Here is a 27,691-nt window from a genome sequence, read left to right as displayed (position 1 = left end):
GTCAGTGCGCACATGGCTGCGAGGCTGTCACACAGTTATATGATGACTGACCCAGAAGTCTAGAGCATTATACAATCAATACAGATCGCCTGTGCGTAGCTGCGCTACGTAACGGCGTGCTCTTAATAAGTCGCCCACTGCAACATTTGTGAAAACAACAACACGACGACAACAAAGATGTACTTCACTTTTCTTTTGCTGCTTCAGAGTTCACTTTTATTACTCCTTGGTTTTATTCGGTGAAGTCACGTCGGTGAAACATTAAAACAAATCAAATCGCAACGTTTCGGGCGCAACACAAGCGACCAACGAAAAACGACGCAAACTCCCTCGGCCTTGCTGCCCGGGGCCCACTCCTTAGGCCTTGCCCCGGGGCCTACTCCTTAGGCCTCGCCCCGGGGCCCACTCCTTAGGCCTTGCCCCGGGGCCTACTCCTTAGGCCTCGCCCCGGGGCCCACTCCTTAGGCCTCGCCCTCGCCCGTGGCCGCACCCTCGCTTGTGGCCGTACTCTCGCCCGTGGCCACGTCTGTGGCCTCAGAGAAGTACGGATGGTACAGGGCGACAGACGCGGAGATGCGCTTGCGGGGGCTGAAGGTCAGCAGGTCCTGCGGGAGGCACGGCCGTGCGTGCGGAGGGCGCGGAGAGACACAGAGAGACACAGAGACACGAGACGAAAGACACAGAGAGACACAGAGACACGAGACGAGACACACAGAGACACACAGAGACACGATACGTTATTGCCCGCTTGACGGTAACCCCCGTACGGACACGCATCTGAACAACGCGTCGTTCGACCGCCGCGACAATTGCCGCCGCGTACAATCCGCCCGCATCTCACCAGCATCAGCGCCATCGCCAAATTCTCGTTGTCCGGCCCGACCTCCGGCCCGACCTCCGGCACGGAGTCAGCCAGAGCCCGCGGAGCAGCGGGGAGGCCGGCAAAAGCGCCGTGCGGCAGGGAGGCTCCGAGCGGCCACTCCTCCAGGCTCGGCACGCCCAGAAGACTGGGGTGGGGGCCACGGGGGGGGTGGGGGTAGGGGGGTAGGGGGGGTAGGCGGAGGTGACGGTGAGAATTCAGCTGTTGACTATCAACCTAATTTCATAAATGATTGCGCAACGAAGTGGCTGTTGCGGAATTCACATCAGCAGCCAAATACTCCTCCCCCTTCCCTCTCCCCCCCTCCCCCCTCCCTCTTCCCTCTCCCCCCCTCCTCCTCCTCCCCCCTCCTCCTCTCCCCCCCTCCTTCTCCTCCCCTTTCCCCCTCCCCCCTCCCCCTTCCCTCTCCCCCCCTCCTCCTCCTCCCCCTCCTTCTCCTCCCCTTCCTCTCCCCACCTCACTCTCCTCCCCCTTCCCCCTCCCCCCCTCCTCCTCCCACTTCCCTCTCCCACCCTCCCCCCCCTCCCCACCCCCTCCCCCTCCTCCCCCCCTCCCCCCACGTTGCTTGCTGCTAACAAATTAGATGACCGTCTATTGGCCCCCCACGCCGCTGCCCACCGCACGCTCATCCACGAGCAACTCACCGGAATATCTCCGTCAGCTGATCGACATCGGAGCCTCCGGGGAAGAGAGGCCTGCGTTGAGGAGAGACAAGGAGGTCACCTGATGCGACGTCGCTGAGAATAATAACACGTCGTCATCGTCATCATCATCATAACAACACCGATGTAATGGGGGAGAGGTGGACCCACGGGGGCATCTGCCGGGTCTGTCCCTTGACCTTCACGCGCTCCGTAACGCGCACCTATCCTGGCACGGGCGCCGTGGCGACGCCACCTTGCCAGGCCTGTGGTGACATTGCGTGCGGGAGAGGTGGGTGGGTTGGTGGGTGGGTTGGTGGGTGGGTTGATGGGTGGGTTCTTGAGTGAGTTGGTGGGTTGGTGGTTTGGTAGATTGGTGGGTGGGTTGTCGAGTGGGTTGCTAGGTGGGTGGGTGGGTTGCTGGGTGGGTGGGTTGCTAGGTGGGTGGGTGGGTTGTTGAGTGGGTTGATGGGTGGGTGGGTGGTTTGGTGGATTGGTGGGTGGGTGGGTTGCTGGGTGGGTGGGTTGCTAGGTGGGTGGCTGGGTGGGTTGCTAGGTGGGTGGGTGGGTTGCTAGGTGGGTGGGTGGGTTGCTAGGTGGGTGGGTTGCTAGGTGGGTTGCTAGGTGGGTGGGTGGGTTGCTAGGTGGGTGGGTTGCTAGGTGGGTGGGTGGGTTGCTAGGTGGGTGGGTGGGTTGCTAGGTGGGTGGGTGGGTTGCTAGGTGGGTGGGTGGGTTGCTAGGTGGTGGGTGGGTTGCTAGGTGGGTGGGTGGGTTGCTAGGTGGGTGGGTTGCTAGGTGGGTTGCTAGGTGGGTGGGTGGGTTGCTAGGTGGGTGGGTTGCTAGGTGGGTGGGTGGGTTGCTAGGTGGGTGGGTGGGTTGCTAGGTGGGTGGGTGGGTTGCTAGGTGGGTGTGGGTGGTTTGCTAGGTGGGTGGGTGGGTTGCTAGGTGGGTGGGTGGGTTGCTAGTGGTGGGTGGGTGGGTTGCTAGGTGGGTGGGTTGCTAGGTGGGTGGGTGGGTTGCTAGGTGGGTGGGGGTTGCTAGGTGGGTGGGTTGCTAGGTGGGTTGCTAGGTGGGTGGGTGGCTGGGTGGGTGGGTTGCTAGGTGGGTGGGTGGGTTGCTATGTGGGTTGCTAGGTGGGTGGCTTGCTAGGTGGGTTGCTAGGTGGGTGGGTGGGTTGCTAGGTGGGTGGGTGGGTTGCTAGGTGGCTGGGTGGGTTGCTATGTGGGTTGCTAGGTGGGTGGGTTGCTAGGTGGGTTGCTAGGTGGGTTGCTAGGTGGCTGGGTTGCTAGGTGGGTGGGTTGCTAGGTGGCTGGGTGTGCGGGTGGCGGTGCTCAAAGAGCACCTGCGTGTAAACATCTCAGCAAAGATGCAGCCGACGCTCCACAGGTCGGCGGCCGGGCCGAAGGTCGCCCGCAGCAGCAGCAGCTCCGGGGCGCGGTACCACGACGGGGACACCTACAGCAGCAGCACACACAAAGACAAAGACCCCCCGTGTAGCCTTCACACACCGTAGGGGCAAGTGCCGTTAGCGAGCAGCACCTGTGACGGCCGGCACACGAGGGGGTTGGTGGCCAGCACCTTTGTCTACACGGTGGCGATGTTTACCGCGCACCGCACCGGGTACTCTTTTGAGGCTGAGTCAACCTAGGGGAGGCCCGGGACCGGTTAAGATAATCGTCGCCGGTGTTGGCCGGAAGACAGATTCAGACGCTGTCTCCTCGACAGACCTGGTCTTCACCTGAGGACGGCTGCCTGCGTTGTGGCCGAAACGTCGTGAGAATTATTTTATTATGTTTTATTTTTATTATTTTATTACTTCCCTTCTACGTGACTTTACCGAAAGAACCAAGAAGACCTCTCTCTCTCACTCTCTCTACTCACCGCCGGGGTGGGAGCCCTGCTCGCGCTGTCCAGGAAGCGTCCGAGTCCCCAGCCGGCGATCTTGACGCACCCGGAGGCCGTCACCAGGACGCTGCGTGGCGTGAGCTCGCGGTGCTCCAGGCCGTGGCCGTGCAGGTAGCGCAGCCCACACAGCAGCTGGCGCGTCACCTCCTGGGCACGGCGCAAGGTCAAGGCACAAGGTCACGGCGCAAGGTCACGGCGCAAGGTCACGGCGCAAGGTCACGGCACAAGGGCACGGCACAAGGGCACGGCACAAGGGCACGGCGCAAGGTCACGGCGCAAGGTCACAGCACAAGGTCACGGCGCAAGGGCACGGCGCAAGGGCACGGCACAAGGTCACGGTGCAAGGTCACGGTGCAAGGTCACGACACAAGGGCACGGAACAAGGGCACGGCACAAGGTCACGGCACAAGGAGGGGGGGGGGGGGGAGTGTAAACTCGTTAGCCGCTCCGAGGCTCGGCTCGCAACGTGCGTGCGAGATACACAGACACTGGTAGAGACTCATAGAGACTCAGAGATACACACAGAGACTCGTAGAGATACACAGAGACTCGTAGAGATACATAGAGATACACAGAGACTCATAGAGATACACAGAGACTCATAGAGACTCATAGAGATACATAGAGACTCATAGAGACTCAGAGATACACAGAGACTCATAGAGATACATAGAGACTCATAGAGACTCAGAGATACACAGAAACACACAGAGACTGGTAGAGACTCATAGAGACTCAGAGATACACAGAGACACACAGAGACTCATAGAGACTCAGAGACACACAAGAGACTCATAGAGACACAGAGACATACAGACTCATAGAGACTCACAGAGACACACAGAGACCCATAGAGATACACAGAGACTCTGAGAGTGGTGTTGCCTTTTGGGGGTGGGGTAGGGAGTGACGGGGTGGGTGGTGCTGGCGGTGGCACCTTGATGTGGTGGGACGGTGTGTGGGGCGACTTCCCCAGGTAGGTGGACAGATCCTGGTCTACGAGCTCACAGACCACGGCGTGACGCGCGCCGCCCTCGTCACGAATATCCACAAAGACGTCCAGCAGCCTGGGGCAGGCCGGTCGGGGGTCGGGGGTCGGGGGTCGGAGACATCAGAGCAAGAGAGCGCAGAAGTCATCTCGGTTTGACGACGACGATCTGTCTCCTAATCTTTTCAAGACACGATGACCGTGGAGAATTGGAGGATGGAGGCTGACGTGGCGACGATTGCGAGGGATTGTGACGCGGCGCGAGGGGTGGGAGAGACACCCACCTCACCACGTTGGGGTGCTCCAGCTTCGTGAGCAGCTGTAGCTGCAGCAGCTGCCAGGCATCTTCCTCCGGGCCCCCGCCTGTCTGCAGGCGCAGGCCCTTGAGCAGCGCCACAAAGCGGCCCTGGTCCCGGAGGTCGCGAGCCTTGAAAGTCGTCGCGGCCCCGTAGACCCCAGCGCCCAACTCGGCCACCGCCTCGTACTGCTGCTCCATGTCCGCCGCCCCGAAACGCTTCCAGCGCAGACGCCGCCGCTAGCAGCAGCAGCAGCAGCGATCACACAGAGACGCAAGAGAGACAGAGAGAATCAGAGAGAGAGAGAATTGTCACAGAGGGTCACATATACAGAGAGAGTCACAGAGAGTCACAGAGAGAGTCACAGAGATTGTCACATAGAGAGGAAATGAGCGCAGACGCCGCCGCTAGCAGCAGCAGCGATCACACAGAGGGTCACAGATACAGAGAGAGTCACAGAGTGTCACAGAGAGAGTCACAGAGAGAGTCACATAGAGGGGAAATGAGCGCAGACTCCGCCGGTCACGTGGATGTCCTCTGCTGCCAGAAGTCCGCCCGCCACCGCCGCTAGCAGCAGCAGCAGCAGCAGCAGCGATCACACAGAGACGCAAGAGAAATAGAGAGAAGCAGAGAGTCGCAGAGAGAGACAGAGAGAATTGTCACAGAGGGTCACAGATACACATCGAGGGTAAATGCACCTTTACATCAGCCGCACCTAGTTTACACAACAAAGGCTCATTCCTAACAGCGTGCTTCAGCCGCACCGAACCTCACAACAATAATATTCAGGGCCTACCTTGGCTCCTCCCACCCTCAACCAGTATATATATACAAGGACTGTGTTCTTGGAATGTCTCTCACTTGATGCAGCTGTCGTGGCTGTGACGGTTCCACCTGAAGACTGAAGCTTGTGTTGCCTCCGAAACGTTATTTTATCTTACTTTTGTTAATTTAAATTTTTTACCTACATGACTTTACCGAAAAAACCTAAGAATATGAATCCTTGCAGTCACGAAAGCTTCAAATCTAGAATTAAATGGGTGAGGTTAATGACTGTGGCTCATGCACCTGCAATGGCTGCTTTGGGTACACAGTTCAGACCTCCCCAGAGACCCTGGCTGACAGAGGAGGTGTTCAGGCTGGCTGAGAAAAATCAACAGGCCCACTCTCATAGTCTACAGCATCCCACGTCAGAGAATGAGGCTGACCGCAGCCTTCGCTCGGAGGTTCTGAGAGCCCTGAGGCGCTGCAATGATGGGTGGTGGTCGCAGGTTTCTGAGGAGATGGAATCTGCCTCAGTAGCCCGTGATCAGACATCACTGTTTAATTCCATCAAAAACGTAACTTGTAGTGCCACACCTATCACCATCATTCGGGGAAAGAATGGTGATCCAATCTCCGATCCCCCCCAGGAACAGGTTTGTAGATTTGCTGAGCATTTCTGTGAGGTCCTGGGGGAGGGGAAATCCCTCAGCCAGGAAAACATCATGGCACAAAGTGGGGATGACACTGCTGAGGCTGCGGTGCCTCAAATATTGGAAGAAGTCACCCCCTGTGAGTGACTGGCTGAGGTGCCATCTGTTGAGGAAGTCCTGAAGGAGATCCAGAGTCGAGACCAGGAAAGGCACCAGGCAGAGATGATCACCCAAGGGAAATTCTAGACAGACCAGCCTAAACATTTAGGCTGGCCTGTCTATGATCCATCTTAACCGGTTAGAAACATTTAGGCTGGCCTGTCTACGATCCATCCTCGGATAACCAGGCTGGATTGTGTGTGGAGCTCACAAATCGTTGAAAGATCTGGACAAAGTCCTATTGGTGAGCTCCTCCGGCAGGCAAGGCTGCGTTGGCTGGGTCATGTAACCCGCATGCCCAGCCACCGCATGCCTAAACAGATTTCGTTCGGCCCGTTTTTTTTGGTTTGCCATGTTTGTTGATGTACAGAGTTAGACTGATGGCCTTAATCTAAGTTGTCTTGTGGTTGTTGTTGTTTGACTTGCATCCCACTGGGATTTTTGCACATGGCGTTGGTGTAACGGTACTTTTTCTGCAATATTTTGGTCTTTTCTAAGATTTTCTGTTTGCACTTAGTCACATATTCACTTTAAGATGTTTTCTTGTTCATGTTTTAGTTTTTTGTTTGTTGCGGTTGCACCAGATTCAAGAGCCGAATGGCTCACAGGGCTATACGTAATACATGAGCTTGAACTTGATAGAGGGGCGTCATGGTTGGGATCGAACCCACGACCTTCTGTAGACCAGGCGAGGTAGTTAACATCTCTACAGGGTCGCGATCGAACTCACGACCTCCTGTAGATCAGGCGAGGTAGTCAACATCTCTACAGGGACATGATGGAACCCACGACCTCCTGTAGACCAGGCGAGGTAGTCAATATCTCTACAGGGTCGCGATCGAACTCACGACCTCCTGTGGACCAGGCGAAGTAGTTAACATCTCTACAGGGGCATGATCGAACCCACGACCTCCTGTAGACCAGGCGAGGTAGTTAACATCTCTACAGGGTCATGATCGAACCCACGACCTCCTGTAGACCAGGCGAAGTAGTTAACATCTCTACAGGGTCATGATCGAACCCACGACCTCCTGTAGACCCGGCGAGGTAGTTAACATCTCTACAGGGACATGATCGAACCCACGACCTCCTGTAGACCAGGCGAGGTAGTTAACATCTCTACAGGGTCATGATCGAACCCACGACCTCCTGTAGACCAGGCGAAGTAGTTAACATCTCTACAGGGGCATGATCGAACCCACGACCTCCTGTAGACCAGGCGAGGTAGTTAACATCTCTACAGGGTCATGATCGAACCCACGACCTCCTGTAGACCAGGCGAAGTAGTTAACATCTCTACAGGGTCATGATCGAACCCACGACCTCCTGTAGACCCGGCGAGGTAGTTAACATCTCTACAGGGACATGATCGAACCCACGACCTCCTGTAGACCAGGCGAGGTAGTTAACATCTCTACAGGGTCATGATCGAACCCACGACCTCCTGTAGACCAGGCGAAGTAGTTAACATCTCTACAGGGGCATGATCGAACCCACGACCTCCTGTAGACCAGGCGAGGTAGTTAACATCTCTACAGGGTCATGATCGAACCCACGACCTCCTGTAGACCAGGCGAAGTAGTTAACATCTCTACAGGGTCATGATCGAACCCACGACCTCCTGTAGACCCGGCGAGGTAGTTAACATCTCTACAGGGACATGATCGAACCCACGACCTCCTGTAGACCAGGCGAGGTAGTTAACATCTCTACAGGGTCATGATCGAACCCACGACCTCCTGTAGACCCGGCGAGGTAGTTAACATCTCACAGGGACATGATGGAACCCACGACCTCCTGTAGACCAGGCGATGTAGTCAATATCTCTACAGGGTCGCGATCGAACTCATGACCTCCTGTAGACCAGGCGAATGAGTTAACATCCACCTAGTCACCGTCACGACCCCAGATTCTGATTAAATGATCTCGACTTAGACATTTACATGAATGTTACATTCCACGGGCGGATTGACCAACACAGTTTAGACCCCTCAACTGTTCCACAAAGACCACAGGGGATGGTGGTGGGGGGGTATCAGCCCAGCCCAATCCCAGCCCAGCCCAACCAGGCCAGGCCGGGCAATGTCACCCAGCCCAATCCCAGCCCAGGCCAGCCCAGCCCAACCAGGCCGGGCAATGTGGCCTAGGGCTGCACTCACTCACCTCGTGGTTCGCTCCGTAGACGTCTGTGTGGGTGGTCTTGAGCTCTCTACTCCGTCGTGGCGAGGAGGTGACACACAAAGCTATTGACTCGTGTGGTGGTGGTGGTGGTCCGACGTTTCGCGCCGCTACCACAACCAGGGCGGGAGACGGACCGCTGGTGGGAACGCGTGGCTTTAGCAGGGCACGTTTAGAAAACGTAGCGCGGATAGGCGACCACGTGGCAGGGAGGCTAAATTCCGTAGAGCTGATAAGCGCTGCCCATAGACTCAACACTGGCCACAGTTCTGTGTGTGCAGCAGTCGATTTGAAGTTTTTCGTGACTGATATGATCCATATCCTTTGCTTCTTTCGGTAAAGTCACGTGGGTGAAGATTTTAAATATAAAATAGAAATAAGCAAAGAGTATATGCGCATACTCTGTGTTTTTTTCGGTAAAGTCACGGAGGTGAAAAAATTAAAATTAAAAAAAATTTAATCGCGACGTTTCGGGCGACACAAGCTTCCGAAAAAGTCGTGATTTAATTTAATTTAATTTTAAAAAATTTAATATTTTATTATTTCCCTTCCACGTGACTTGACCAAAAGAACCAAGAAGATGAATCCCTGCAGTCACGAAAGCTTTAAATCGAAAAATTGAGGCTTTTGTTTGACGGAACATGCAAAACACTTTAAATTCGCAGCTACAAAAACTCTAGCCCGGTACGTCAAAACAAGATGTCATGTATATCAACATGTAACATATCGAGTGCATTGTATATAAGTGTAGTGTATATAGTGTAGTGTATATAAGTGTAGTGTATATCAGTGGCGGCTCCTGCAAAATCTCTCAGGGGGGGCAAATGTCTGGATGATTGATAAGGATAAGGTCCACCCATGCAATGGATAAATTAACAGCTTAAGCATGTAAAGGCAACTTCACTTCTTTAATATTAATGAAAAATAAAGTGACTCTTACAATACATCTTATTTGTTTCTATACTCACTATTAAAACAAACCACTCAAGTTTATTTTATTAAAGATTCCACTAGGTGGCGACAAATAATATTGTTGACTGAAACGTGCTTACGTATGATGACGTAAGCACGTATGATGACGTTAGCACGTTAGTGTGAGCCCTCCCGGAAGCCATAGAGAATGCATTGCAGCGCCCGCCGTTCGAAAAAAAACATCTTTGAATGTAAGTCTATGGGGCCACTCGGGGCGATTCTCAGCCGGAGTGAAATCGCCCAAAAAGAGGCGGTACTCCACAGAACGTGACATGACGCTGATTGGACTATATCCAGAGGCACAATAACGGCTAGCGTGACTCTGTGGTTGAATGACATTGGTGGTGCGTCGCCCAATCGCCCTAATGAAGAAACCGCCCCTGGGGTCATAGGCAGCATTCCTCCTCCTCCAAACACGGCGAGTTGAGTTGATGCCAAAGAGCTCCATTTTGGTCTCATCTGACCACAACACTTTCACCCAGTTGTCCTCTGAATCATTCAGATGTTCATTGGCAAACTTCAGACGGGCAAGTATATGTGCTTTCTTGAGCAGGGGGACCTTGCGGGCGCTGCATGATTTCAGTCCTTCTCGGCGTAGTGTGTTACCAACTGTTTTCTTGGTGACTATGGTCCCAGCTGCCTTGAGATTATTGACAAGATCCTTCCGTGTAGTCCTAGGCTGATTCCTCACCGTTCTCATGATCATTGCAACTCCACGAGGTGAGATCTTGCATGGAGCCCCAGGCCGAGGGAGATTGACAGTTCTTTTATGTTTATTTCATTTGCGAATAATCGCACCAACTGTTGTCACCTTTTCACCAAGCTGCTTGGCGATGGTCTTGTAGCCCATTCCAGCCTTGTGCAGGTCTACAATCTTGTCCCTGCCATCCTTGGAGAGCTCTTTGGTCTTAGCCATGGTGGAGAGTTTGGAATCTGATTGATTGCTTCTGTGAACAGGTGTCTTTTATACAGCTAACAAGCTGAGATTAGGAGCACTCTCTTTAAGAGTGTGCTCCTAATCTCAGCTCGTTACCTGTATAAAAGACACCTGGGAGCCAGAAATCTTTTTGATTGAGAGGGGGTCAAATACTTATTTCCCTCATTAAAATGCAAATCAATTTATAACATTTTTTCCTGGATTTTTGTTGTTATTCTGTCTCTCACTGTTCAAATAAACCTACCTTTAATATTATAGACTGATCATTTATTTGTCAGTGGGCAAACGTACAAAATCAGCAGGGGATCAAATACTTTTTTCCCTCACTGTATGTTAACCACGCTGTGTGTGTACACCTATGTTAACCACATTGTCTCAACGTTGCATGTGTACTGGGTTTTAATTAAAATTTAGTTTTCTTGATGGAGTAATTTCTGCCCCTTTATATTTTTCAACGCTTTCACTTCACGTGATATTCCTCTGATTGTCGTGGTCAACATCTTGTAACAACATGTTTAGTCTACTTCCTGTTGTCCAATCCACGAGACTGTGTGCTCACTGTGACAACGTACTGCCCGCACACCAATCAGGCGCCACGTGCCTCAGGCTCACCTGCGTCGTGTGCGTGCATCACTCGAAATAAAAAAACACCTAATTGATAAAGCAATCAATAAAAATCGGCGTCAATCACTTAAGCGTCTCTTTAAAAGCGTGGACGTCTTGTTAATTAAATATCTATTTTCCCGCCGGGAATCGAGAACGCCGCGGCCCCTGAGCTCTGGAATCGCGTCGCCCACGAAGCTTCTGAACACGCGGTGAGCGCCGAGCGCGTGTCGCGCAACTCAAACTTGTTGTTTTATTATTCAACTTCATTCGTTCCTCTCTCTGTGTGTGTGGCGCGCACAAGGCTCGTGGTCGAAACGTCGTTTACTTCCACGTTGTCCGCTCGACTTCTTAAAAAAAATGTTACAATTTTTTTAAATAAAAAAGACATTTGTATAAAAAAAAATTTTTAAGGAGTTTCTTTTAGTGGGTTTACCTATACAATGCATGGGTCTCCTTGCATATCTAGATTATATTTATTGGTTCAACAACAACAACGAGAACACCGCTGCCGGGTGACTACCTAACACGAGGTCTGACCCTGCGTAGTAAAGTGTTGTGTGTTGCTAAATTGGTTATGCCTACAAAGTATGTTTAATGGATAGTATTATTCCACACAAACTTTGCGTTTGTGAGCAGGACTTTACGTGAAGGGGTGACACACATGCACGCCACGTTTTTTTATTTAAAATAGTTAAATTTATCAATGTCCTGGGTCACAAAAGCAACGTTTGTGAGGAGATTTTATTTAAATTTATTTTTAATTTATTTTAGTTTTATTTATTTCTACCTACGTGACTTTACTGAAAAAAACCTCCGAGTATGAATCCTTGCAGTCACGAAAGCTTAAAATTTAGAATTTGTTGAGATTAACAATAGCCACTTTCTCTACTTTTGAGACATAAGCTATTAGATAATAAAACTGTACTACTAAGGGACAATGTTGTTGTGACACTGTTATTAATGGAGTGGATTATTCACTTCGCTTTTGTGTCCTGGGTCACACAAGCAACGTTTGTGTGGAGTATTAAGAGCCCACTTTCTCTACTTTTGAGGCACTAGCTATTAGGTAATAACACTTTACTACACAGGGACAACAATAAAACATGTTTTTGTTACACACTGAATTATCTACTTAATCGAGGAAATCTCTAAAGCTTTCGTGACTGCAGGGACTTGTCTTCTTGGTTCTTTCGGTAAAGTCGCGTAGAAGGGCTCGTTTTTTGTCTGAAATCCTACGGCCTTTCACTGGAAAAAACACCTCTGCGGTACTAAACTCTACTGATCTGGTATCGACAATCAAGGGGATTTACCTGTCCCCAGACGACCTGCTTGTCAGTTTGGATGTGGTTTCCTTATTCACCAAAGTTCCTGTACCTGACACCATCGCAATCATTGAAGACTTGATTCATCAAGGACTGAATGCTGGGGTACCCCCCCCCCCCCTGTGAGACACTGCTTAACCAATACATACTTCACCTGGAATGGAACTTTCTACAAACAAACTGAGGGTACCCCAATGGGCTCCCCCCTATCTCCGGTTGTAGCCAACGTTTTCATGAAGAAATTTGAGACTGACGCCATCCAGACTGCCACTCTATGCCCGACCTTGTGGAAGAGGTACGTAGATGACACTTTTGTCATTTGGCCACATGGCCGGCCTGCTCTAGACCAATTCCTCGACCACATCAATTCCATACACCCAGCCATCAGATTCACCATGGAAGTCGAAAAAGATGGCAAGCTACCCTTTTTGGATGTCCTAATTAAAAGGAGACCTGATGGTTCAATGAGCCATTCTGTCTACAGGAAAGCCACCCACACGGATGCTTGCCTAAAACCGGATTCCCACCACCATCCATCCCAGAAAAACTCCCTCGTCAAGACTCTATACCAGGGGTCCTCAAACTTTTTAAACAGGGGGCCAGTTCACTGTCCCTCAGACCGTTGGAGGGCCGGACTATAGTTAAAAAACAACTATTAACAAATTCCTATGCACACTGCATATATCTTATTTTGAAGTGAAGAAACAAAACGGGAACATACAATATTTAAAATGAAGAACAAGTAAAGTTAAATCAACAAACTTGCCAGTATTTCAATGGGAACTATGGGCCTGCTTTTGGCTAATGAGATGGTCAATGTCCGGTTCCATATTTGTCACTGCTAGTCGTAACAAGTGATGCAAGTGTGCATCCGTTAGTCTAGATCTGGTTGGAGATTTCAAATGTTTCATTCTGGAAAAAGTGTGTTCACAGACATAAGCGCTGCCAAAGATGGTTGCCATTTTGAGTGCATGGTTCCTGAGATGAGGATATGTCTCAGAGGGGAGAGATGCATAGAAATTATGAAGGCTGCTTGACTTGAATGCGTCTTTCAGAGAGTCACAATTCTGCAGTTCAGCCAGTTCCATTTGGTAAATTGTATCCACATTTTCAATGTCAATAGAAAATGGGTTATGGAAAAGCTGTATGTCCTGTTCATGGAGATGAAGCTCTTTAAATCTAAATTGGAACTCCTTTTGCAATTTTTCCAGTGAATCCACACATGTTTTGTTTGGGAATGCAACCAATGTTTTTTCCGCTAACAGATTTTGAGTTGTGGGGAGATGGCAGAAGTTTTCCCTCCTTCACTTGTTTGATGAGGAGGCCTAATTTTACTTCAAATGCTTTGACATGTGATTACATATCACAGATGAGCTTCCCCTTTCCTTGAAGTTGCACATTGAAACTGTTGAGTAGCTCTGTTACATCTGTCAGAAAGGCAAGGTGCCATTTCCATTCTGCATCATTGAGCTCTGGTACTTTTTTGTTTTTTGAAAACAGAAAAGCTGTAATCTGTGGAAGTAAGTCCTAGAAACGTTTCAAAACTCTCCCTCGACTCAGCCAACGGACTTCTGTGTGGTACAGAACATCTTCATAGTCAACATTTAGCTCGGACAGAAATTCCTGAAATTGTCTGTGGTTTAGTGCATGATCTCTAATGAAGTTAACAGTCCCACTTCAGTGATTTACTACACAGCGCTTGTTGGTGGATGAGGCAGTGTATGGCTATTGGATGAGAATGGTTATGTTTGTCCATCTCTTGGTTAATGCGAGCAATTACTCCTTTCTTAGACCCCACCATGCTAGGAGCACAATCAGTTGTCACACTGGCTCCAAACCATTCACAGTTTGGCAAACCTTTTCATAGATATCCTCTCTTGTAGTTGTTCCTTTGGTGCTTTGCAGTGCAGCAAGCTCTTCTGTGACTTCGAAATAGTCATTCGTCCCACAAATAAAAATTAGAAGTTGTGCAGAATCACGAACATCGTTGCTTTCGTCGAGTGCCAAGGAAAAATAGGAAAGTTTTTTTTGTGGAGTTTTGCAAATGCTGATGGAAATTGTCTCCCATTTCTTCAATCCTCCGTGTAATTGTAGGTCCTAAAAGACTCACTGTACTAAATAAATCGGCCTTCTCTGTACACATCTCTTTGGCAACAGAAAGAAGGCATTCTTTAACAAATTCTCCCTCAACGAATGGTCTGCCAGTGCACACTATTAGCTTGGCAACTTGAAAACTTGCTTTCAGTGATGAAATATTTAGCTGCTTCTGCTTCACAAAAGTATTTTGCGGAGTTAATGTATTTTTCAGTTTTAATATTTTATCTTTTCTCACTTCTCCGACCAAACAATCATATTTATCTTTATGTTGAGTTTCATAGTGTCGACATAAATTGTATTCTTTGAACACAGACACTATATTCTGGCATATCAGACACACAGCTCTTTCCTTGTACTGCATGAAAAAGTAATCATAAGTCCACTGTTTTTTGAATATCCTACACTCCGAGTCAATTTTTCTCTTTCTTGACATCATTGTTTCCTAGGGAGTCAAAATTGCTATTAGTAAAATACCAATATATATACAGCGCTACAAAAACAATATAGCAGCAATAACTTTGCCCACACAGAGACATACAGACTGCACTGCCCATCAATGCAGTCTGATTGGGGGAACTCCACTTTTACCCCAGACTCACACTGGTGTGGGTGCCATTAAAAAGTTAATTACACCTGCAGTTTTGTTCACAGATCGCAGTGCGATCTGCGAACTCGCATAGGAATATGATCGCATGGGGGAGAAGACCCATGCGATCCACTGCAGGAAAAAAGGCACATGTGCCTTTTTTTCTTCCGAATCTAATGCAAGTTCAGCCATACAAGCATATGGCTGAACTCGCACTGCTCAGAGATCGCAACAGTATGAACTGGGGCTTACACAACATACAACATATAACCTCATATAATTGAATAACAATCAGAATATAAATGCACTTACTGTCATTTAAATTGGGTTTCCTACTCCTCGGCTGTCTGTCACTGACTAGCACGGGAAAACAGCAGGCAGCCCCTCCAGAGATCAATCTGTTATTACCCCTCTATCATTTACTCAGCACACAGGAATATCACTGAGAGTGGAGCCGAGGGGCAAGTGAGGGAGCTGAGGGAGGGAGAGCCAGTCAAGCGCAGCCAGGGGAGGGCTGGCAGCCTTAGGCCTGGCGGGCAAATCCAGTCAATTGGCCCATTGAACCATTCACCAGCGCAGCCTAATGAGTGCCCACCGCCGCAGCTCAATCAGTGCCCACCGCCTGAGCTCAATCAGTGATCACCAGTGCAGCCAAATCAGTGCCCACCGCCGCAGCTCAATCAGTGCTCGCCACCGCAGCCCAATCAGTGCCCACCACCGCAGCCCAATGAGTGCTCACCAGCGCAGCCCAATGAGTGCTCACCAGCGCAGCCAAATTAGTGCTCACAAGCGCAGCCCAATTAGTGACCATGGGCCGGATAAATGTCCTCGGCGGGCCGCATGTGGCCCGCGGGCCGTAGTTTGAGGACCCCTGGTTTAGACGGTACGGAGGTCACGGTTTAAAGTTCTCAACATCCACCAAAACCAAGAATGGGCCAACATCCCACCAGAGTGGGGCGCGTGAAGCGCGAGGCGAGACTGCGCTAGAAGCTGGTGCAGCAGCTCGATGCTGCCGGCGTCTGAGATGCCGACACGTGCAACTTGGCCAAGGTCCCTTCTACATCCGCGCGTTAGCAAGTGAAGGGTGCAACAGGGTGCAACACAATCACGCACGAGGCACTTGGTGTCTTGTGGGCTTTATTTACGTTCCAATAAGAGATAAAGATACAGCGAGGTCCACAAAGTGCTGCAACGAACGCTTCGCAGCTGCTAAGGCCGCTTTGAGCTCAACGGCAAAAAGACCGAGTTTATCAGCGATGCAAAGTAAGCAACAACACCCCTTGTTTAAGGGACATTCAAAAAAGGTTACTAAATGTAACTTTTGCACTATTGACAGGAACAACTTTGTTCAAAAAGTTACTCGCGCTAAATCTTACAAAAACCCTGGGTAATTACGTAACAACTTTTGGTGCCTACATTTTCCATGTTTTATATGAAAAAATTAAAAAAATCTAAAGTGAAAATCGCCATGGAACAGCATTAATGGCAGTATTTGCCACATTGAAGCATCATTTGTGCAGAAATGTCTATTGAGGTACAACTTACCATTCCCATCAACTCAAACCTTGGCAGTCAAATATTCAGAGGCATTACGTTGCAAACGAGGTCACGGTGCATAATACCACTCAATGGCAAAGAGGCTCAACTGTGCCGGTCGCCAGAGGCTTTCGTCCAATATCAAAACAAAAGTAACTTTCGGTTTAAAGTCTTTAAACGAGATGCAAATGGAGACCGCTCGGCCAACGAGTTCTTCAGGGTTTCCAGCCTCGCCAGCAGCTCCCGACGTCGAATCTGCTCGCGCCGCTTCTCCGCCCTGAGTCTTTCCTCCTCGCGCTTCAGGGTGCGCGAATATTCTATCGCGCGCTTCAGGATCTGCGCCTTGGCCGCCTTCTCGTCGTGCGCCAGCTCCGGTATGCCGCCGCGCAGCCACTGGAAACCCTTCTTGATGGAGTCGCGCCGCCGACGCTCCTGGTCGTTGTGCCGCTCGCCAAGCCCCTCCGAGCCGCCGGAGCTCCGAGGGCCACCGCCGCTCCCCGTCGAGACGGCGCGGGACGAGCCGGCCCCGCCGGCGGCGCCCCGGCTCCGCGCGGATCCCCGCGGCGCCGGCGGGGGCGGCGTCTTCGCCCCGCGCGCAGGCGGCGAGGGCGTGGCGTAGTTGTGCTGCTGCTGGTGCACGGGCGGCGTGGACGCCGGCGGGGCGGGTCGCCGCCGCTGCTGCCGCCGCTGCCGCCGGTTGTTGTCGTTGTACCGGGGGGCCGTGTTTGTGTCGTGCACGGCGCGTAGCGCCACGCTCGTTGTGGTGTGGCTCCCCTCCTCCACGGTCACCACGTCAATCTCTCCATCTTCCTCATCCGCGTCGTCGTCATCGTCTGCAGAAGGGAAACACGTATACGTCAGCAACGCAATGTAGAAAAATGCAACATTATAAACCTAAACTGCGCAGGTGTAGTGCCAGAAGAGGGGAGGAGCTGCTGGGGGCTCTGGGACCCGAGACAGAGAAGCCCTCGGCGCCAGGCGCTAGAATCCCAGGCACCCCAGACAGCTAAGCCCCTTGGCACCACCAACGGGGGGGGGGCTGTGTGTGCTCTGTGGGATATCTGGGGGCGCACACAACCCCACCCCTCGTTGGGGACGAGGCATAAAAGGGCAGCTACCTGGCCGATCGGGGCCAGTCGCAGCTCAAGATCCAAGACCCGCCAGCCAGCTTAGGACCCTGGACCCCCTCGTCCCGCTTGTCCTTGTAAGGGCCGGGATGCTGTGAGGGCCAGCGGTGGGACTCTGGGACTCCCGGCTCTACGTCCTTGTGAGGGCGAGTTCCGAGTCCAGACCCCCCCCACCTTGGCTGGGTCGGGTCAGGTAGCCTCCCCTAGGGTAATTGTAGCCAGAGGACCCCAGAGCGTAGCCAGAGTAGTGTACCTAGGCTGTGTACCTAGGCTGTGTACCTAGGCTATAACAGAGTATCAGCACTGTTGAGGTGTTGTATTGTAATAAAGAAGTTACTTCTACAAGTGTCTCCGGAACCCATTACACAGGTACAGGACCTGTTGAAATGTACACACGCAACATTCGTGTAGTGAGCTTGACAACTGTAAGTTTGTTGTAAACGAAGATGAACAAGCTAATTCGAAAAGTTCTCGTGACTGCAAGGATCCATACTTTTTGGAAGGATGTCATTGACCAACTTTAGCAGCCTCACAGTTCACTGCAGGGTTAGGGGTTAGGGTTAGAGTCAGGGGTTAGGGGTCAGGGGTTAGGGTAGGGGTTAGAGTTAGGGTCAGGGGTCAGGGGTTAGGGTTTAGGGGTTAGGGGTCAGGGTTCGGGGTTAGGCTCCACCCCCCCCCTCTTAACCTCTATGTAATCTCGTGTCTCTCAGAGCTCGCTTCACTTGATACGGTGATTTTGCTGTAACTGTTCCACCTGAAGATGGAAGCTCGAGTTGCCTCCGAAACGTCGTGATTCATTTCATGTTTGACCTGCGTGACTTGACCGAAAAAAACAAAAGGCACGACCGCGCTAAAACGACCGAATAAAGAAACACGCAAAACAGCGTGCAAGTCTCACCCGAATCGCCGAGCGTCTCGTTGCCGGGAGACATCGCCCCGCCCACGACAGTCTCCCCATCCTCCCGCCCCTCGACCAGCAGGTGCCGCCCTCCCGGCTCAAAGGGCAGCATCTTGGCGGGCACCGCGGCGGCCGCGGGGCTCGGCACGGCGCGGGAGACTGCGGGCGGCGGCGGCGCCAACTTGTCGGCGGGCACCAGCCGCCCCGGCGTGGCTCTGGCCGAGGAGGCGGCGCTGCTCCACATGCAGTCCCGCAGCAGCACGGCTCCCACGGCTCCCATGCCGCTGCCGCCGGCGGGGTCCCAGACGTGGCCGCGGCTCGCCACTTCGCCGCCTTCGCGGCTCGGATCGCCCGAGGGCGGCGGCGTTGGCGTTGAGTTCGCTCCGTCCGGCGCGGGGGGCAGGAGCTCAAACTTCTTCCAAATGTCCTCGCTGGGCAGCGTGGACTGGTGCCAGTCGCAGTGCAACTCCTCGCCGTCGTAGAAGGTCGAGGAGGAGGAGGGGGAGTCATCCCTGCCGGCAGACATTGCGTGGATGATGACGACGCTGCTGCTACACGTGGTGATGATGATGACGCTGCTGCTACTTTCGTCACGCGACAACACGCCGCGTGGTGGCGGGTAGGGGTTGTTGTTCTTGTTTACATTCCACCACCACCCTCCTCCCTGTTGTTGTTGCGTCTTGTTTACTTCTTCTGCAGGGGGCCGCCGGGCTCGCCTGTAACAACAGCAAACAATAAAGAAAGCAGCGTCGTTAGCAAAGCGAGCAAACACCACACAGAGTCGTAAGTGGCGCTGTTACTCATCCACAGCTCAATTTCATTAATCTCCGGGACGTTAAATTTCGATTTAAAGCTTTCGTGACTGCAGGGATTCATCTTCTTGGTTCTTTCGGTAAAGTCGCGTAGAAGGGAAACAATAAAATAATAAAAATATAAAACAATAACAATTCTCACGACGTTTCGTGTTGCAGTCGACACGTCGTGAGAATTTTTATTGTGTAGTGAATACTTGGGACGCAAGAGGGAGCGCACACACAGGGTGACACACACACACACAGGGTGACACACACACACACAGGGTGGCACACAAAGATCCCCCATATAGCCTTAACAGACTGTAGGGGCAAGTGCTGTTAGCAAGCACCTATGAAGGCCGGAACGGTACACGAGGGGGTGGGTGGCCAGCACCACGCCCGACCGCCTTTGTCTCCCTAGTGGCAATGTTTACACACCGCACCAGGTACTCATTTGAGGCTGAGTCGACCTAGGGAAGGCCCGGGACCGGTTCAGACAATCGTCTGATGTTGGCCGTGAGCGGGAATCGAACCCGGGTCGCCAGGTTCATAGCGCAGCGCGCTAACCGCTACACTACCGCTCCCCATACAGCGTGACACACACACAGGGTGACACATACAGGGTGACACACACAGGGTGACACACACACACAGCGTGACACACACACACAGGGTGACACACACACAGCGTGACACACACAGGGTGACACACACACAGGGTGACACACACAGGGTGACACACACACGCACAAGGTGACACACACACACAGGGTGACACACACAGGGCGACACACACACACAGGGTGACACACACACGCACACAGGGTGACACACACACAGCGTGACACACACACACAGCGTGACACACACACACACAGGGTGACACACACACAGCGTGACACACACACAGGGTGACACACACACACACAGCGTGACACACACAGGGTGAGACACACAGGGTGACACACACACAGCGTGACACACACACAGGGTGACACACACACACAGCCAGTGACACACACACAGGGACACACACACACACACAGCGTGACACACACAGGGTGAGACACACAGGGTGACACACACACAGGGTGACACACACACACACAGGGTGACACACACACGCAGGGTGACACACACACATGGTGACACACACACACACAGCGTGACACACACACAGGGTGACACACACAGGGTGACACACACACAGCGTGACACACACACAGGGTGACACACACACACAGCGTGACACACACAGGGTGACACACACAGCGTGACACACACACACAGGGTGACACACACACACGCGTGACACACACACAGGGTGACACACACACACAGCGTGACACACACAGGGTGACACACACACACAGGGTGACACACACACACAGGGTGACACACACACAGCGTGACACACACACAGGGTGACACACACAGGGTGAGACACACAGGGTGACACACACACACAGGGTGACACACACACAGCGTGACACACACACAGGGTGACACACAGGGTGAGACACACAGGGTGACACACACACAGGGTGACACACACGCACAGGGTGACACACACACGCACACAGGGTGACACACACACACAGGGTGACACACACACAGCGTGACACACACACACAGCGTGACACACACAGATTACAATGATGACGACGATGAGACGCTTCGCTGAGCTGCCGTGAGTGACGGGAGAAGTCGGCGTCAGAGCAGGAGCTGTAGAGCCGCTCCCAGTGAAGTCCACCCCTAAGTGGCTGGTGGACTCGGGGTGACGAGTGATGGTGGGGGGGGGCTACTCACGGTCAAGGGGCAGGACGAGGGGGGGTCACAGAGACGTCAGCAACGCCACGAAGCCGCCGCCGCCGGCAGCAGCAGCTGTGGTGATGGTGGAGAAAGAAGCCTCCATTGGGGTGGGGGCAGGGCGGGTGGTCGGACCCCGCCACCAAGTGGAGGGGGTGGGGGGGGGAACTTGGGCGAGCCCATCTCGCAGTGGAGCTGGTGAGCGCCGCGGCCCATTGGCCGGGAGGGCCCCGCCTCTCCCCCCCCCCCTCAACATCCACCGCGGTGGTACAGGCCGGGGGGCGGGTGAGTCACGAGACACTGGACTGCACAGTGAGATGTCAAGCGTGAACAACGCGGTGCATTAGTTTATATCTGTGTAGGAAATAATACATTGTCAGTTTTTTTTCTTTTAAAGCACAGTTGGTAGATGAAGATTATATTTTAGGATTGTATAATGTTGAGTCTATGGTGCAGTGTTGAGTCTATGGTGCAGTGTTGAGTCTATGGCAGTGTTGAGTCTATGGTGCAGTGTTGAGTCTATGGTGCAGTGTTGAGTCTATGGTGCAGTGTTGAGTCTATGGTGCAGTGTTGAGTCTATGGTGCAGTGTTGAGTCTATGGTGCAGTGTTGAGTCTATGGTGCAGTGTTGAGTCTATGGTGCAGTGTTGAGTCTATGGTACAGTGTTGAGTCTATGGTGCAGTGTTGAGTCTATGGTGCAGTGTTGAGTCTATGGTGCAGTGTTGAGTCTATGGTGCAGTGTTGAGTCTATGGTGCAGTGTTGAGTCTATGGTGCAGTGTTGAGTCTATGGTACAGTGTTGAGTCTATGGTGCAGTGTTGAGTCTATGGTGCAGTGTTGAGTCTATGGTGCAGTGTTGAGTCTATGGTGCAGTGTTGAGTCTATGGTGCAGTGTTGAGTCTGTGGTGCAGTGTTGAGTCTATGGGCAGTGTTGAGTCTATGGTGCAGTGTTGAGTCTATGGTGCAGTGTTGAGCCTATGGGCGGTGTTGAGTCTATGGTGCAGTGTTGAGTCTATGGTGCAGTGTTGAGCCTATGGGCGGTGTTGAGTCTATGGTGTAGTGTTGAGTCTATGGTGCAGTGTTGAGTCTATGGGCAGTGTTGAGTCTATGGTGCAGTGCTGAGTCTATGGTGCAGTGTTGAGTCTATGGTAGTGTTGAGTCTATGGGCAGTGCTGAGTCTATGGTGCAGTGTTGAGTCTATGGGTAGCAGTGTTGAGTCTATGGTGCAGTGTTGAGTCTATGCGGCAGTGTTGAGTATATGGGCAGTGTTGAGTCTATGGTGTAGTGTTGAGTCTATGGTGCAGTGTTGAGTCTATGGTGTAGTGTTGAGTCTATGGTGCAGTGTTGAGTCTATGGTGCAGTGTTGAGTCTATGGGCAGTGTTGAGTCTATGGTGCAGTGTTGAGTCTATGGGCAGTGTTGAGTCTATGGTGCAGTGTTGAGTCTATGGTGTAGTGTTGAGTCTATGGTGCAGTGTTGAGTCTATGGGCAGTGTTGAGTCTATGGTGCAGTGCTGAGTCTATGGTGCAGTGTTGAGTCTATGGTGCAGTGTTGAGTCTATGGTGCAGTGTTGAGTCTATGGGTAGTGTTGAGTCTATGGTGCAGTGCTGAGTCTATGATGCAGTGTTGAGTCTATGGTGCAGTGTTGAGCTTATGGGCAGTGTGAGTCTATGGTGTAGCGTTGAGTCTATGGTGCAGTGCTGAGTCTATGGGTAGTGTTGAGTCTATGGTGTAGTGTTGAGTCTATGGTGCAGTGTTGAGTCTATTGTGCAGTGTTGAGTCTATGGTGCAGTGTTGATGTGTCTGTGCGGCAGGATGTGGCACTGGTGGTGCCATGATCCACTCAGCATGCATCCTCGCACTCCCAAGACCCCCGTCCTCCCATCCCCTCCCACCACGATCCGATTGTGTTGAGAAGATTCCAGAAGAATGGATCATTCGTGTCATTTTTTATCCCCATCGACTGTGAACTCGCGCTTGAATTCGGTCGTTTTCCCTTCGTTTCGTTGCGTCTCTCTGCCGCTGCTGATCGAATGGCCGGCGATACCCCCTGCCTGCTGATCTCCACATCGTCGTCGTCGTCGTCGTCAGCCACGCTCGATCCTCCGCGGAAATGAAGACCTCCCCCCAATCCACGGCCATCTCTCACCGGTCGCGTGACCACGCACCGACGACGTCACGTCTCCCACCTGCGCTTGAACACAACCGTGCGCGCTCCTCCCGCACCCCCCTTCGCAGGTAGCGTCGGGGCTACGCCAGCGACAATGACGACGACGATGACCACCGTCATCGCGACAATGCTGCTGGTGGCGACGACGGGGGCGGCAGCGGCGTCGACGGTGTCGGCAGACGACGCGAAAGAAGCCTTCTCCGTCCCATCCGTACGGGCTGTGTCCCCCGGGCCACCGCGTCTCGCTGCCGTTCTCCACGAAGGCCGTGGAGGGGCAGCAGAAGCAGCTGGAGGACGCGTCCCACGTGGAGGCACGTTGCACTCGGTGCCCGCCACGCCACTACACCCAGTTCTGGAACTCCCTGGACCGGTGTCTCTACTGCGGCCCGGGGTGCAAGGAGGGTCAGCGGCTCGCGAAGGAATGCAGCCCCACGCACGACCGCGTGTGCGAGTGCGAGCCGGGCACCTTCCTGCTGCAGGAGTTCTGCGTGCCGCACAGAAGCTGCGCCGCCTGGGCACGGCGTCGTCACCAAAGGCACGCACGGGGGCGGGGGGCGGATACACCACGTGTGTCGTCGCGGTTCATTCGGCGATCGATTCGCTCGTACCAAGACGCTACTCAATTATTGCGTCTTATTTAATTAGTTGAATCGATGACAGTTCCTTCCGCGTGACCTCCCCCATCAACAAAAATGCACGAACGCCCACACTCCCCAGTTCATGCATTCTTCATTCATTGTAGTACTTGGTTCTGCATGTCGCTCGGCTCGTACATGCACAGGTAGGATGTCCTCGCTAAAGGCGCGAGTGCACATGACCTATTCATTCGTGGAGAGGTGAAATCATTTGCGCATTATTTCATTTGTTCTGTTGGCTCCAATCACCAGTTGCCCATCGGGATAGAGCTTCTGCGTGCCCAGCACGAGCTTTCTACCCCACTCGGACATTAATTGGTTCCTATATGCATCCGTCTGATGATCATTCATTTGTTCATAATAAAGGTTTTTAGGTTAGGTCGCGTTATTTATAAATGCGTCATTTGTAAATGTATTTAGTCGTCAAGTCGGGGAATCTTATCACCACTTTCCCGTCGCCTAGCTATCTCCCAGCCATCTCCCAGCGCCAATCAATGCCTATTCTCTTCTCATCTTTCTCTCTCTCTCTACGCATCTCTACATTCTCTCTCTCTGTCTGCCCGTGCACCCCCATCTCACGCTCTGCTCGGCACCGCAGGATCCCCGCACGAAGACACGCACTGCGCCCCGTGCCCTTGGGGATTCTTCTCCCCGGAGGTATCGGCGAATGCCGCGTGCCGCCCGCACACAAACTGCTTCACTCCGGGCTCCGTGCAGCTGCTGCCCGGGGCCTCCACGCACGACGCGCTCTGCTGCAACCGTAGATCGATGGCATAGTCGGAGAAGCAGCTGCTGGCTTCGGAGGGCAGTAGATGCCGTACTGGGTGATTGCATTTCATTTACACCTGATGACGATTGCTTGTGTTGCAATCGAAACGTCGTATGCCGGTAGCAAGACGCGTCGCCTCTCTTCCCTCCGCAGGGGAAGATGGTGCCGAGCCTCCGTCGTCTAACCCGCCGTCCCAGCCGGAGTACGCGTGCGTGGACGCGACCCTGCGATTCGTGGACAGCGTCGGTCACCTGATTCTGCCGTGCCTGGCCCACCACGACACGAAGGAGGCCGCCTACATCTGGAAGCTTCTGGCCGGTGCCGCGAGGCGGCGGCGGCGGGAGCAGGAAGGGCGCAGGCAGCGTGGGGGGAACGAGACGAAGCGGGCGAGGAGGTTGGAGAGGCAGCTGGAGATGCTGCTGGGGATTTGCGCAAAGGGAGCGTCGCCAGGAGGGTCGGTGAGAATGCACGCGGCGACGACGGCGGCGGCGGCGGACTGAATGTGGTCGAACAAGATGGGGGGAAGGGCCTTTGAAATGGTCATGTTAGTCAAAAAACCAAGTTTGAGGACGTCCATCTTCTTGGTTCTTTCGGTAAAGTCACGTAGAATGGAAATAATAATATAATAAAAATAAAACATTATAAAATATATTATTATAAATAATTAAAATTATATAATTATACAATTTAAGCCTAATAAAATATTTTATTATATTATCTTATTATGTTTTATTTTTATTATTTCCATTCTACGTGACTTTACCGAAAGAACCAAGAAGATGAACCCTTGCAGTCACGAAAGCTTTAAATCGAAATTTGAGGAGGTCTTCTACTGAAATTGGCTCAGGGCTCAGAAACATTGATATAGCAACCAAAGAGATGTTGCATTTAAATCCATGTGTCAGCTGCCCAAGCGTGGATACATTGGCTTCTTAAGTCCAGTGAGTTGACTGCACGAAATTTGCCATCTTGAAGTTGATTAGTCAAATAATTCTGGGTCTCAGAATTAAAAATATTGGTTTGAATTTCGATTTAAAGCTTTCGTGACTGCAGGGATTCATCTTCATGGTTCTTTCGGTAGAAGGGAAATATTAAAATAATAAAAACATTCCTTCCCTTTATTAATGTTACCCCTATCCCCTCCCTTTCATGCTGCTAATCCGGCATAATGCACGGGCATAATATGACTTTAAAAACCCGTGCCCACCTCCTACGCATTTCACAAGTAGTGACTAATCCCATATCTGCATTTCCCATAAATATGCAAAATTCCTCTTGATATGCAAATTATTTTGTCAAGGCGCTCTTCCTCCTCCAACCCAGCTTAAATATACGCTCCAAGCCTGGGGTGTTTCATTCAGACGCTGTCTTCCCGACAGACCTGTTCTTCACCTGAGGACGGCTTCTTGTGTTGTGGCCGAAACGTCGTGAGAATTGTATTGTTTTATTTTTATTATTTTATTATTTCCCTTCTACGTGACTTTACCGAATGAACCGAGAAGATATATATTGGTTTGTTCGCCATGCGTGTAGGGAAGCTGTGGCTCCTGGTGGTAGTTCCACGTAGCATGCTTCTGCGGGTTGTTCTCTAACACGGGGTGATGCTCTGTTCTCCGACAAGATTGTAATGGACACTTAATCCCGTGACATGACGTCATTAGGGCAAACTGCACCACATTTTTTGTGTAAAGAGATGACAGTTTTATAAGCTGTAGCCGGAGTTTTTCAAGCCCGTCGATTGAAGCCCTCTAAATGATCCAACATAGAACACTCATCGCATTAATTACATCAACTGGAGAGGGCTAAATAATTTCACAATGAGTGGTGATGATGAGGTGTGATTAATAAAACTACATTCTGTAAATTGAGACATGGCTTGTAACAGGACACAAATCAAGGTTACCGCATGCCACAAACTGCTTTGGAGACAACATAAAAGTGAATACATTTCGATTTAAAGCTTTCGTGACTGCAGGGATTCATCTTCTTGGTTCTTTCGGGAAAGTCACGTAGAAGGGAAATAATAAAATTAAAAAAAGAAAACATTTTAACGTTTTATTTTTAATATTTTATTATTATTCATTTTTTTATAAAATAAAATAAACATAATGTTTTATTTTTATTATTTTATTATTTCCTTTCTACGTGACTTTACCGAAAGAATCAAGAACAGTGAATAACTTTAATAAGCCGACAATATTAACAGACACTCCCTCACGACTGAAACCTTAATCGCTGAACATTTCAGACAATTTGCCCCGCTGTGAGGTGCAGAAGAGTACGGTGTCGTTACGAACAGCGAACACTGTGACAGCTAAAATGTTACAAAAGTCTCCGATTTGGATGTTGATTCACGTGAAGAGAGAATATTTCAGCAGTGTTCACAGTCTCTCCTATGACCAGGCCTCTCGATGTTTAACAGAATGTTACCGTGCTGGCTTGGAGTTAGGAATTATTAGCAGAAGGCACCGCAACTCGAACGTGATACACTCATCATAAGAATCCATGTTGTTGTATAGGCCAATCGGTTTAAAGGACGATGCATACATTACCGAAGTATATTTGTTTCAACGGTTTACCGCAAGTCTGTGTGGTTAGTGCAGACTGGATGCCTTGTGATAGGGGTCCATTTGGTGTTTGAACCTCTTAACACCTCAGGAAGGGTAAATCCTATTTGTTTATTTTATTCCATCACTATGTTTATTGCACCCATATATCCTTACAATCAATCCGATGAGAGCTTTATACAAAAATATCGTTGGACAAAATAAGGACCAATAAGGATCAATGAGGACGTGGTTTGTCAAAATGGTTCCCGGAAAAGTGAAAACAAAAATAACAAAAATATTTCGTTGTTAAGATTTTGAGAGAAACATTTCTGGAGCAGAGCGTAATGCACCTCCAATGTCAACTACTGGGGGACTGGTTAATGACTTCTTTTGGAATGTAAAATGTGGTTTTGTAATTACCACG

The 27,691-nt window shown here is 51.3% G+C and overlaps 2 protein-coding genes and 1 pseudogene across 2 annotated transcripts; 1 reads left to right on the top strand and 2 right to left on the bottom strand.

Moving 5' to 3' along the window:
• Positions 1-204: 204 nt before the first annotated feature.
• LOC133362550 (cyclin-dependent kinase 4-like) lies at positions 205-8,617 on the bottom strand. The gene is made up of 8 exons (XM_061581500.1): positions 8,448-8,617; positions 4,699-4,949; positions 4,364-4,493; positions 3,403-3,573; positions 2,864-2,976; positions 1,525-1,575; positions 842-1,007; positions 205-605 (listed from the first exon to the last, which is right to left on the bottom strand). The coding sequence occupies exons 2-8, from the start codon at positions 4,908-4,910 to the stop codon at positions 462-464; spliced, it is 987 nt and encodes a 328-aa protein (XP_061437484.1). The 5' UTR covers positions 4,911-4,949; positions 8,448-8,617; the 3' UTR covers positions 205-461.
• Positions 8,618-15,858: 7,241 nt separating this feature from the next.
• On the bottom strand, positions 15,859-21,208 carry LOC133362553 (N-myc proto-oncogene protein-like). The gene is made up of 4 exons (XM_061581502.1): positions 21,147-21,208; positions 18,544-19,259; positions 16,715-17,351; positions 15,859-16,039 (listed from the first exon to the last, which is right to left on the bottom strand). The coding sequence occupies exons 2-4, from the start codon at positions 19,067-19,069 to the stop codon at positions 15,859-15,861; spliced, it is 1,344 nt and encodes a 447-aa protein (XP_061437486.1). The 5' UTR covers positions 19,070-19,259; positions 21,147-21,208.
• Positions 21,209-23,408: 2,200 nt separating this feature from the next.
• LOC133362549 (tumor necrosis factor receptor superfamily member 1B-like) lies at positions 23,409-25,218 on the top strand (annotated as a pseudogene).
• The last annotated feature ends 2,473 nt before the right edge of the window (positions 25,219-27,691 follow it).

This window comes from Lethenteron reissneri, unplaced genomic scaffold (genome assembly GCF_015708825.2).
Source record: "Lethenteron reissneri isolate LAM-NWPU_2019-01 unplaced genomic scaffold, ASM1570882v1 scaffold_1527, whole genome shotgun sequence".
Taxonomy (NCBI): Eukaryota; Metazoa; Chordata; class Hyperoartia; order Petromyzontiformes; family Petromyzontidae; genus Lethenteron; species Lethenteron reissneri.
Note: the sequence above shows the minus strand (reverse complement) of the source record. Positions and strands in the feature narration are given on the sequence as shown.